Source organism: Medicago truncatula, chromosome 3 (genome assembly GCF_003473485.1).
Source record: "Medicago truncatula cultivar Jemalong A17 chromosome 3, MtrunA17r5.0-ANR, whole genome shotgun sequence".
Lineage (NCBI taxonomy): Eukaryota > Viridiplantae > Streptophyta > Magnoliopsida > Fabales > Fabaceae > Medicago > Medicago truncatula.
This window is the reverse complement of record NC_053044.1, coordinates 33,689,804-33,703,221: the sequence shown is the minus strand read 5'-3', so window position 1 is coordinate 33,703,221 and position 13,418 is coordinate 33,689,804. Positions and strand designations below refer to the sequence as shown.

General features: G+C 34.0%; 1 protein-coding gene across 1 annotated transcript; it reads right to left on the bottom strand.

Annotated features, from left to right (window-relative positions):
• Positions 1–9,216: 9,216 nt before the first annotated feature.
• Positions 9,217–13,418, bottom strand: LOC25489271 (putative F-box/LRR-repeat protein 23). The gene is made up of 3 exons (XM_013605182.3): positions 13,270–13,418; positions 11,280–11,658; positions 9,217–9,852 (listed from the first exon to the last, which is right to left on the bottom strand). The coding sequence occupies exons 2-3, from the start codon at positions 11,624–11,626 to the stop codon at positions 9,294–9,296; spliced, it is 906 nt and encodes a 301-aa protein (XP_013460636.2). The 5' UTR covers positions 11,627–11,658; positions 13,270–13,418; the 3' UTR covers positions 9,217–9,293.

Here is a 13,418-nt window from a genome sequence, read left to right as displayed (position 1 = left end):
AGAATTTTGCCGTGTCCATTGCTATGTGGATTTTCAGGGCTAAAATTAAAGTATTGTCAAATGTTTGGCAGGAACCTAAACAAAATTGGGGAAATTTTTTGTCTTCATCTCTTTGATCAATGTTTATCCGTCTTTATCACTTCAAAAGATTAAATATTGAAAGGAAAAGGTAAAGAAATTATAAAAATGAAATAAGCATGAATTTAAATGTTACAAATCACATGATAAAAGAGATGAAGATTAATCTCATATGAAAAATATGTTGGAACAAAAATAGTTTGTATAATTCCTCTAGAGTTTTGATGATAATAAAGTATTAACGAACAATTATATATGTTAATATATGTTCAAGTATGCAGGGGTTATAGATTAAAATTGTATATGTTAATAATTGCGAAGATGGAGGTGTGTTAGTTTAGCAAGGAGCTGTAAAACCTTATGTTATCATGGTTTTTGGGTGCCAAGCCATTAATTGGACTTAAACCTTTCGACCGTTGATATCTCTCTTTTTTCTTGGGAAGGGTAAAAGGAGAAAAACCCTTAAAAAGTTCTAGATTCGGGGGTCGTTTTCGCTACGGGAAGGTGTTAGGCACCCGGAGCGATTATGGTATTCCATAAAAACCGCTCTCCTAAGTTTATTTCTACGCTTTAGTTTTATTGCTTATTTGTAAAAAGAAAGTATGATTAGTGAAGAATGGGGGTGAGAAGAAGTAGAATTTGATTTTTATTTCGGCTTGGATGAGTTTTGACTCATTGCCTACGTACCCTTTTAAGGGATCAAAACCGTTCGTAGTTCATTCTCAAAAAGATTTTTGTTTTTGTTGGTTGATTTTAAGTTTGAAAAGAGATTTTGGAAGAATAGAGATGAGAGGCCTCAAGGGCATAAGATTTGGAAAATGTGAGGTGGAATTAGTCATTTTGCTAAATGAAGTCTAAATATGGTCAAGGTTCATTAAAGGTTTTACTTAAGAAAATAAAAGGGAAAAGTTATTGGAGTTTTGACTCCATTTTTTTATAAAAATATTTGAAGTGAATTTATTTGCATATTTTTGGAAAAAATTGGATTTTCTCTAAGTGTTCGAAACTAAGCGTTCATCTAATCATGCAATCCTAGCCATACATCTATGCATACAATCCTAAGCATACATCTAGGGTGAGTGTGTGTGTGTCGGTGCGTCATAGTGTCCGTAGTCCATATTACAAAAATTGCCTAAATACATTTTATGGCCCCTTTGCCAAGCTACAAACCAATTATAACAAATTACACCACTAAATGAGTTAAAACTTGCAAAAATAAATGCTAAGCTAAAGAAAGTGGAGGGAATGCTAAATGAGATGCATGAAACATGGAAATAAACTTGTTAGTGAAATAAAGCATAAAGAGTAGCAAGAGGCAAAAACGCACAAAATGCCACAAAGATAGTAATAAAATGGTAATAAAACCTAAAATTTTGATATGAAACCTAAGGCATTTGTAGCTTCTAATTCTCATGCTATAGCAAATTTGAAATAGTTTCTTTAATCTCAAGCTATAATCATAGGATCATTAGAAACAAGCAAGCTTAGTTTCATACCAATTTTGAGATAGAATTAGTATTTTATTATTTTCTAGAATATGCATATATTGCTCATACAATCAAGGTTTCATGAATCAATCTAAAACAGCAAAATCAACATAGGATTGTAGGCATGAGCACCTCACATTAACATATCAATGATAGAATTGACAAAAAACAATCATAAGAAATAATCCAAGAAAGAATTAAAATGCCATGGATTAATCATACAAGAATTTTGCCACTTCCAATATGCAAAAATACCATAAAACATCAAGAAAATATCAAGAAGTAAGCATGGATTTTCTAGGAAATTTATCAAGATTTTTAATCAAAACATTGGTTCAAATAGCAAAGAAGAACAGTGCCAATAGCAAGACAAGAGACAGAAATACACAAGAAACCTAGGCCCAAACCAAAGCCCAAAACTACAAGGTCCGGATGCACAGGAGCCACACGATTGATCTAGGATCCTGAAACCCTAGATCAAACGGCTAGGAATCAAAGGGGAATGGACCGGTTCTGGACCGGTCCGGTTCACTGGCTATAAAAGTGAAGGGGGACCGGTTTAAATCATTTTCCACTTTCCTTTCTCTCTCTAAGTTCTTCTCTCTTCTCTCATCTCCCAACTCTCTCTAACCTCGCCGCCGACGAGGATGAAGCTACGGCGGAGACCTTGAAGGTCCGCCGGAAACTTCATCTTCTCCGGCGAGTTCATGCAGTTTCCGGTGACCTAATTTTCCAGATTTCAAAGATTCTTGCATATTTTGATTCGTCCTTTAACCCTAAACACGAATCCAGCAGTTATTTTTTCAAATACAGTTTGAAACGATGTAGATCTGGAAATTTGTCGTACGACTTTGAAATTGATTTTGATCTTTTTGAAATAAAACGTTTAGATCCTTGAAGATCTACATCGTTTCGTTGTTCGCTGCTCTTCTGGTACTCGTTCTTGCTTTCAAAGCTTTGATCCTTACGGATCTAGGTTTTGATGTTTACGGTTATAGTTTTCTCTCTGAATTCTGGAAATTTTTGATCTTCTTGCTTACGTGATTTTTTACAGGTTTAAACTATGATACTATTTGTTGAAAAGAGGTTCTGAGTTTTACCTGAGTTTTTTATGGAGATTCTGTTGAGTTTCTTCGGAAACGCTTGGATTTGGCTTTTGCTTGTTGATTTCCGGTTTTGAAACTGAAAATAAATCAGTGATTCTTCTTCTTCTTCACCGGTCCAGATTCTGCTTCTTTCCTTCTTCTTTTCACGCTCTCGAATTCTTCGTGATCGGTGCTGGAGTTCGTCAATGGCGAATTCTCACCTTGGATTGCGAAGAAACTCAATTCGATGATGAAGATTCGATGCGGAATCTCTGAGAATTGCAAAAAATCTTGTTGATTCTGTACTGATTTGTAATATTCTGTGTTGATTTCTGTTGATTTGAGTTGATTTGGATTGATTTGGAGTTGGTTCAGAAACGGTTAGGGTTTGAATGTTCTTGATGATTCTGGAAAATTGTTAAGTTTTTGATCTTTGAGAATGGGAAAGAAAATTGGAAAGTGTTTGTGATGTGGCGTGTAATCATTGCTTCTGAAATCTGACTTAATGCTTTTATAGCTGACATGTGTGCATTGGAACCAATAGGAAACTGACATGTGGCATCTGAACTTGTATGAAAGAGGCACGGCTTTGGACTTAAAAAATGAACTTTGGACCTTTCTGCAAAAATAAGAACTTGAGGACTAAACTGCAATTGACAAAAAGGACTGAAATGAAAATTGGAAAAGAAACTGGATTGAAATGAAAATTGGAAAAGAAACTGGACTGAAATGCAATTTTGGACCTCTTCGAGGACCAAAAATGCAAAAATAATAAAAACAATAAAAATAAAAATAAAATTGGTAATTTGACCAAACGTAAAGCGAAACACAAATAAAATTGACAAAACGGACTAAAACGAACCAATGGCCTAAATGAGGTACTTCAAAGTAACCTCTCTATGCCAAAATTTTGTGTGAAATGACCAAAATGCCCCTAGGGCTAAAATTGACCTAAACAGACTCAAATTGACTTGACGCTGACTCGGATGCAAGTTTGAAATGAATTTGATAAGGCTTACTGATGAAATGTTTAAAAACAAACTGAAAAGACTCGGAGACAGTCACAAGGATGAAAATGGGTCCCACTGCAGGAAATGACCAAAATACCCTTCTGTATGACTTTTTGCAAATTTTGAAATAAACTGTAGAAAAAGCAATGTAACGATCCAGAGACACTTTTGAATGACTTACAAGACAAGTAAAGACATTTTGAAAAGTTTTATGCAAGGAAAACATAAGCAAAATTGTGATTGGAAATACTGCGAGGCAGAGACAATTTGAACTGTGCAGTTGAAATTTGATAATTGACAAAGTTTGAAATGAAATTGGGCCCAATATTTTTAGGTCCAAAAACAGGGTATAACACCTTACCTTATACATTATTAGCAATAAATCATGACCATTAGTTATTATTTAAATCATCATATGCTAAAATGCGGAGTAACTCTAAAGAATTACTATTAAAGTCAATATATATATATATATATATATATATATATATATATATATATATATATGAAAATATTAACAAGTGCTTTTATGGCATTGTTTAAGCATTTAAAATTAGTAGGTTTTACTTTGAAAATTGTGTAATTATGACTTTTATACATGTTTGATTTGTATTTTCAAGACAAACTTTTTTTTTGTGGTTCCTTAAACAATGTCCTTAATACACTTGTTAACAAGACATATATATATATATATATATATATATATATATATATATATATATATATATATATATATATATACACTTCGAGAGAGAGAAATATTTTTTTTTATCTTTTTGATGAATTGAGAGAGAAAGAGATATGAATGAGTGACGGGATATATGGAATAAGTTAATGAAGTGATAGAAAGATGGACATAAAGATAAAATAAGGTATTGAATGAGTGTATGAGAGTTTATAGAGGTACTCTTTGTAACAGGCCGATTTTGTTAGGTTTATTTTTAATTGTTTTATATGTGTTTATATGTGCTTATATGCGATTAATTGTCATTGGGTACATTTTGGTGGATTTTCGTATTAAAAGGGTATTTTAGTCGTTTTTGGACTTACGGGTAAATTAGTAATTTGGATGAGGATTAGTTTTAGTGTTTATTGAGCTAAGTTACTAGGGTAGTCATTAATATTTTACCGTTAAGTGACCATTGTTGATATTTTACCGTTATTTGACCGTTGTTAGTGAATTACCGTTAGAGTGTAGAAACATTTGAGATGTGAATAGAAATGGGTTAAGTTCTATAAGTTGAGAGTTAGGCCCATTAAGGGGACTTGGTATAAAAACCTACACTTATGAGAAATTTCCACACACTTTCATTCATAAGATATTTTTGAGAGAATAGAGAGAGAAAGTGGGAGCAAGAGGAGAAAAGGGTTAGAGAGAAGAGGACTTGAAGAATCAAGGGTTGGGAGAAGAGCTAGGAGCAAAATTGAAGCCTAAGCTAGGGAGATTAATCTAACTAAGGTAAGGGGGTTATAATTCATCATAATCATTTTTAGTGTAAATTTTCAATTGTTGTATGAATAAGTGCTTAATTGAGTAATTGATTAATTATTCATACTGGTTAGAATTCGTGCTCCAATTATGATGTTATGTTTGAATGCATGAAGTTGTTGATAATTGAATTGTTGTTGGTGAAACTTCATGTTCAAAGTATGAGAAAGTGATATATGTTGAATTATGCTTAAATTGATGAATTGTGCTATGTTGTTGTTCAATTGTGATAAGATTCAAGTTCAATTGAAGTTGTTGTAAGTTAGATATGTTGCTGTTGTTGATTTGTACCATGGGTATTCCATTTTGTGAAGTTGTGGTTTGAATTGGTGAAGTTGAGTTTAGTGATTCATGTGAAGGACCAAAATGAACTTTTGATATATATATATGGTTGTTGGCTGAAATTTTGATGTTGTTGGATGAATTGAACTTAGAGAAATTTCTGTTTTCATGTTGTGGTTGTGTTAGTTGAGTCGTTTGGGAGAAAACGGGTTTTTCGGGTGGAATGTCGAAGTTTAAGCGTTTTCGCCAATAAGTGATTATGTGAGGTTTTGGAAAATGATTTTTGAGATGGTTGAAACATGAAATTTCTGTAAATTATGTTAGAGTCAAGTGTCAGGAGCGTGTAGGCGAAAACAGTATCAAAATCCGATTAACGGTTTGAATTTTACGCGCGAAATGGTGAAAAACGCACTTTTTGGAAAAGCTTATTTTTGGACCTGATACTGTCAAAATCGTGCAACTACAACAACTCACTCAACAACACCTACAACAACTCATTCAACGACAACTCACTCAACAACAACTCACTCAAAAACAATTCACTCAACAACATCTACAACATCTTACTCAACAACACCTACAACAACAAGATTCAACCAACAACTACAGTATTCCACGTGTTGAATGACTAAGCATTCCAGGGCATAAGCCCTCAACAATTTGAATGACAAAGCATTCCAGGGCATAAGCCCTCAACAGTTTTTGAGTTTACAATGACCTCGACTTTGTGTATATCAACATACAACTCTCCTACGACAACGACAACATGGAGAACTACTCCGAGTATACAACAGTACATATTTATTCATGACTTACACCTCAACATTGTCAATTTGTGACACGACAACCTTTGCACAACGGTATTCAAAATCTTGTACAATTTAATTAGATATAAATGTACATCAAACAACAATCACTCATATTCAACTCAACAGCTCTGGCAAAATAGCATTATTAATCATAATCATTTGTCCTACACGAGAATCCAACCACAAAGTATTCAAAAACACAGATGCGACCTCAGCTACTGAGCAACTCGCGAGGCGAACTCAAGAAAATAGGCTACTCGCTATGGCGAGTATGTTGTTCGCCGTGGCGAGCAGAAAAATGGTGCTCTCGGGAGTTTTGACATTTTTCTCACTAAATCTTCATTTTTAAGCTCCCTAATCCTCTTTTTGATCTAAAAACTTGATCAGTCCTCTCCATAAACATCCAGGCACTCAAAATCATCCAACATACTACCTAAAACAACATTTTAAAAATCAAGGTTTCTTTCTCTGGTACTCGCCGTGGCGAGCGATCTTGCTCGCGAGGCGGGCGATGAATATTGCTCGCTCGCGAGGCGAGACAAGCTACTCGCGGAGGCGAGCGATGAATGTCTGTACGGGCAGATTGCAGTTTTTCTCAAAAATTCACCCAATCTCATTGTTCTAACCTTAAAACTGATTCTAAACATCAACCTATGAATCTTCTAAGGTCTGTACACTGTTTTTGCACCAATTCCCCATGTTTTCATTAATTAATCATCAATCTACAACTTTTAACCCTAATCCCAAATTCTAAAATTAATCAGAACCTTTGCTAAAACAGAATCAGAATTATATAGACTATAACTATTGAGAGTTAGTCTCACCCTTACCTTGAATTGACGAACAAGCTCTACGAAAATCAGTTTCTCCCCTCTTGGCTCTACTCTTGGTTTTTCTCCCAAAACTTAGTTGTACGTGAAAACTGCTTTTGACTTCTATTTTTCTAATTTTCTCAATAATATAACTTCCCAATATTTAATTAATTCCCACCTAATTCACTTAATTCTCGTTTAACACCAAAACTCCAATTAAATCCTAATTCTCACTTATTCTATTAAATAATAAAAATAGTCATTTAATAAAATACACCACACCACAAAATCAGCATAAATCATTTAAAATCGTATAAAAGACTAAAAATAATAAAATAACAATTAGGGCGTTACAATGATGAATACTATGAATTAATTGTGTATGTGCATGTTTTCTTGATAAAGCAAAGTTGTGGAGATAATCAATATAATTGGGTGTTGTCCAATATATTCAGGTGAAAATTGTGGATTGTTGTCGCATTATCGAGTCCTTGTACATGTCCATGCATCATAGTCGTGTTCAGATTTTACATGATGTTTTATTCATTATTGGGCTCCGGCCTAGCAGAGATCTTTTTGAGATCTAGTTGTGGACTTCGGTCTTGCAGAGATCTTTTGAGATCTAGTTTGTAGACTTTGGTCTTGCAGAGACCCTTGGTGGTCTGGATTCGGGTGACGACCTTGAGGTGATTTGGTACCACATGCATTTGTGTCAATAGGTGCATATCATGACATGAGTCTTATTTGGAAATGTGATTGGTGATTGTGTATGAATAATTGTGAATTGATATTTGTTCATGACACATGTGATTGGTGATTATTGATGTGAGATATTGGGGTTTGATGTAAGTATATGTATGAGAACATTATTATTGATCAAGTGCATGATGTTTATATTGAAATATCCATATTAACTTTTATTTGGATTATGATGATGTAATACTTACTCCCAGTGGTTTTGACCGCCTACCTGTCTGTATGGATGGGTAGACATTGTGCAGGATTAGTTGCTTGATGAGTTCTTGTGCTTGGTGGATACCGGGAGCTATCTCCGGTATCAGTGTTTATATGATTTAGGTTGGCTCTGATCTAGGCGTCGGTCGGTCTAAATTGTCTTTTGTTTTGGATTTTGTTATGTTTGGAGATATACCCGCGTGTTGGGGTTTTGAGATTTCATCTATGTTAATGTAATAATTGATTTATGACATGTATATTTTGAGTACTCTGGTTTATATTCCGCTGCGACTGTTGAAATTTATATGCATGCATGTTGAGTTTGAATTTTGAATAATGACGTAGCATCTATTTCTTAATTATATCGATTATTCATGTATTTTATCACTTTAATAGAAGTAGGGCGTTACACTCTTCTATGGTCACAAGACCATATGTATAGTGTTTAGGCACACATGCAAAGAGACATTTTTTCTAATAATAAAAAATAAAATAAAATAAACATTTTGAGAACAAGTGCTTCATTGTGTGCGCATAAATACTATGCATTTGGTCTTGGGACCAATTAAATATTTTTAAAGTTTATAATGTTGGAATATCATGACCGTAAAACAATGAACAAAAGAGTGGTTTATCGTACAAGCCACCAGCTATTGTAACTATAGAATTTAAATATAAACATTAAAAAGTTAAGGAATAAGGATTTTTTTAGATACTATAAAAAACCTATTTCTTGTTTTCTAAAACAGTGTTGACGTATGGATAGGATTGTAATTGTAACTTTATTATACTTTTCAAAGTTAAAAAAAAAATCTCGTTTTTCTTGTTCTCGCTATTTGCCGTTTTTTACCAAAGCTATGCAATGTGTCGGGAGCAACATTATCATGATAATTTCATGATTTTTTTTTTTATATATTTTTATAATATTAGACACTAGGGAGGTAAATGTAAACCTTTGTAAATGTTCTTTGAGCTCGAAGGTTTTCCTGTCTTGAACTGGGGCACCATCCCCTCACTCTAAAAATTTTTTGATAAAAAAAAAAAGAAACTAGTTAGTTACACTTATATAAGACTATTAACCACTGAACACCACCACACGGTTATCTGCAGATGGCTTCTAAAATTGATATTCACTAAATAGATGATTGTTTTCCATGGTGTCCATAGACAAACAAAGACAAGCTTATGGAAAACATTATTAAAACTCCAATTAGAAAATAAATGTAGCAAACTGCTACCATCATCATGAACCAAAGGAATAACATTATCAATAACATTTGTCACCATCTAGTTATCATTTTCATGTAAATCTAAAAAAAAGTCATACATATTTAAAAAGAATAGATAATCCAAATCCATTTCATCTTCCATTAGACTGCTCAAATAAAAATAATCTTCATCATCACAATTTTCATCTACATCAGTTGGAAGTACCAAGTCTTTGATTTGATCACGACACCTTTTCCCCAAGCTTCCACTCAAATCAAGATGGAAACAATTTCGCAGGACAACAGATTCAAGAAGGGGACATCCATCAAGAATGGCATGCAATCCGACATTAGTGAGTAAGTTTCCAAACATCGAAAGATGGCGTAACTTAGGCATGGTTTTTGCAATAGCAATTGCGTCATCATTCAACTCAATGTCTTTGCAGAACATCCTGCTAAATTTTAGTGATATCAAAAGTGGACAACTCCGACCAATGACTTCAAGAGAATCCTTACATAGGTTGCTAAATGAAATGTCAAGCTCCTCTAGCAGAGGAAATTTGTTTGCAACCTTACTAAATTGTCTGTGCGAAATATTTCGGCATTTCGTAAGCTGTATGCGACGTAGTTGACTTCCACTGTAAGATTTGAATAAAAAAAATCATGAAAGGGAAAAATGATCGATAAAAGAATAAAATACATTTGAAAAATCAGCACCACAAAATACATAAAATATAACTGCCGGCAAGTTCCTCATTTCAAAAGGATGTATCAAATATTGGATAAAAGATGTACCAAAAGCAAGATTGATTCCTCAAATGCATACATGCTATTTAGTTAAATAAAACAAAAATGAAACACATTACATATCATGACCAATGACTAAAAAAAATGGGTTGCAATGCATGGACATGAGATACAATAGGCTAAAGAATAACCAAGTAACAAGACTTTGTAAGACATCATTAGTATTATAGAAGATGGTATGGGAGAATAATAGAAGTGATGATGAGAAGAGAGTTTTGAGCATATTTGGAAGAGTCCGGCTCCATCCAAAGTGATCACTTTCTCCTGGAAACTACTCCTTGATAGAATTCCGACAAGAATGAATCGTGCGTGTAGAAATGTATTAACCCAAGAAAGTTCACAAAACTGTGTTTTATGTGATGAGGTAGTGGATCATCTAATTCTCCATTGCAGGGTGGCTATGAATTTTGGAATAAGGTAATGATATGGTTGGATTTCAACTATATTATTCCTCCAACTTTGTTCCACCATTGGGAGTGTTGGAGTGGGGAGGCTAGGAATAAGAGGATTCAGAATGGCCATAGGTTTATTTGGCATGCAACTATCTGGAGCATATGGAAAGCTAGGTATGACAAAATATTCAAAAATGGCAGAATACAAATAGAGGACATAATGGAGGAAATTAAGGTTTTGTCTTAGACGTGGGCATTGAGCAGAATCAATATTCCAGCCTGTTTATTCTATGAATGGGATTGGAATCCGAGGGATTGTCTAATGAGGTAAGGGGTGGATTGGCACAGCTGATGGCAGTTTTGATAGTGAGGCTGGGGTATTCCTCGTTTTTTTAGTTTTGGTATCTGCTGTTATGTTGTTTTCTCAGCCACGTGGTGCGGCTGGTTTAAACTTCTGTTGGAATACGCTAACATCATTATTAGATGCGCTGGGCTGTTGTTTGTGTAAGTTGTGATAGCTTTGTTTGGTTCGGTTGTGCTGCTGCTACTGTGTTTTTTGTCCCTTTAGTAGTAAGCAATTTCGGATTGTAAAGCTTCTGTTTTAGCTTTTGGTATGGGCGGGTTTGGAAGGTGTTTTTTCCATTTTTAAATGGCACCATTGTATTAATGTTCCACTGTACTCGTTTTTTCTTGTACTAATTTTGTCCACGAGAATTGTGTTTCTTACACAATTTCAAAGAGAATAATATTTGCCGATTAAAGGAAAAAATCAGTATTATAGCCAACATTACATAATAGAACATCATAAATAAATGAATAAGTAATTTCACAAGACTTGAAAGTGAGCAAAAGGAGAATAATATTACCAACTAGCTATGTATTGAAGGAGATCGTCGGTGCAAAAAGACGCGATCTCAATGTCTCGCAAGTGACCACAACTTCGATCAACAGCATAACGACAAATCTTTACCAGATCTATATTATTGTAGGGGTAACTGTCATTGTCTATCATATGAATGGTGTGCCACATGAGAGGATCCTTGCAAATGTTCCACCATAGAGGACACACTTGACATGCACTTGTCACAATTTCAATGGTACTAAGCCTTTGAAGAATGTTTTCTGTAATGTCTTTAGGAAGTTCAAGCCAATTTGGCCCCATTGTGCTTTCCCTTTTTTTCTTCCTTGCTGATCTCAAAAATGGTGCCATCATACAAACAAGTCGAATAAAATTTTAAGTGATACCTAAACATTTTCAGAGTGAAACACCATGGAGTAGAATAAAAGTATATCAGTTTCCATTTCCAATAAACTTTAGGTACATAAAAGAGAAAAAAATAAAGAAAAGGGCAAAAAGATAGATATACTTTTTTTTTTGGTGTCCGGGGTTCGAACCTCAAACCTTGCATATATTATGCATTGTCCTTAGCAACTGAGCTAAGCTCACAGAGAGAGATATATGATATAACATAATACGTGATCATCAGATGTTTGGTATTTGCATCACACTGAATTTGACATAAATCAAGTTTAAAAAAAATATTAGGCTTAATTGCACTTTTAGACTCCTATCTTTCCAAAAGTTGCGGTTATGGACCCCTAACTATTTTAAATACAAAACAACCCCCTATGTTTTGATTCTTTGGCAGTTTTGGACCCCCAGTCCATTGTTGACTCGGTCAACGCTGACGTGGCACCCTAAGTGAGGTGCCACGTGTCAATTTTTTTTTTATTTTTCCTTGGGGGTCCAAAACTGCCAAAGAATCAAAACATATGGGGCTGTTTTATATTTAAATTAGTTAGGGGTCCATAACCGCAACTTTTGGAAAGATAGGGGTCCAAAAGTGCAATTAACCCAAAAATTGACAAATCAATGGCTATGTGTTGTGCAAATGCTAATATGCTAGAGCTAGTTTATGAAAATATAACTCTAAGGGTGTGTTTGGATTGAGGGAGGGTATAGGAGGGGAAGGGAGGGAAGGGTTTACTTTTCTTTTTTAAATTACGGACTATATAACATGTTTTTCTAAAATAAATCAAGTGTGATTAAAGTACTATATGATCGTTGTTTATTATGTTAATATGTAAACTTTTTAAAAAACATTTCATAGTGTCCGTAATTTAAAAATGAAAACTAAACCCTCCCCTCCTAAACCCTCCATCCAAACACACCCTAAGAATGTGTTTGGATGAGGGATTTTAACAAGTTATGTAATTTTTTTAAGGAATTTTAATTCTTCTATGTAAATTCCAATTTTTTACTCTATCCAAACAATTCGTTTCACAATTTTAGCTTACTAACACTATAGACCGTGGATATTATTCTACAAAGAGTTCAAAGGGTCATGCATAGTAATATTATACCTCGAGGTCTATAAATGTAGTTTTTAAGAGGATTGGTTTTGTCATATAGAAAAATAATACTGACACAGCTTGTTGTATGTTTGTCTTTCATTCCTGTGATTTTCTATAATATATTATAAATGAGCATCAAAATTGCCTAAATTTCTAAATTCCCTATAATTTCCTAACAGATATCAATTGTTATTTCAACTGAAAGCTATTTCCTCCAACAGTCACTGTTGTAAGTAAACATTCTTTTTTCGAATTCATTGAATAATTGATGTATTTAGTTTTATAATATAGATCATATACATCAACTAAGAATACAAATTTATAATTTTAAATGGGTATAACGTTCATCAATGAATACGAATTATAAGCATTGAAACAGCAAAATATTGAGGATGCTTTCTATATTTTAATAATAAAACAGAGTTCATGGTACAATGAGTATGAGAGAATGAAGAAAAAAAATAAGTAAAAGAAAAAATAAAGAAAGATTGAGAACCGTACGAGATGTGGTTAAGGGATAGCGTCTCCGGGGTTTCCGATTGACGGTGGGCAGTATGCTGACGGCAGCAGTTGAGAACAGAGAAGCACACCGAAGTGAAGTGAGACTCCGAACTACTTCAACATATTGGTCCCTGTTTGATTCGTCAAAA

Coding starts and splice junctions, on each gene's coding strand:
- LOC25489271 (XM_013605182.3), bottom strand. CDS start 11,626: ATGATGGCACCATTTTTGAGATCAGCAAGGAAGAAAAAAAGGGAAAGC. Junction 9,853..11,279: donor CTTCAATACATAGCTAGTTG/GTAATATTATTC, acceptor CAAATCTTACAG/TGGAAGTCAACTACGTCGCA.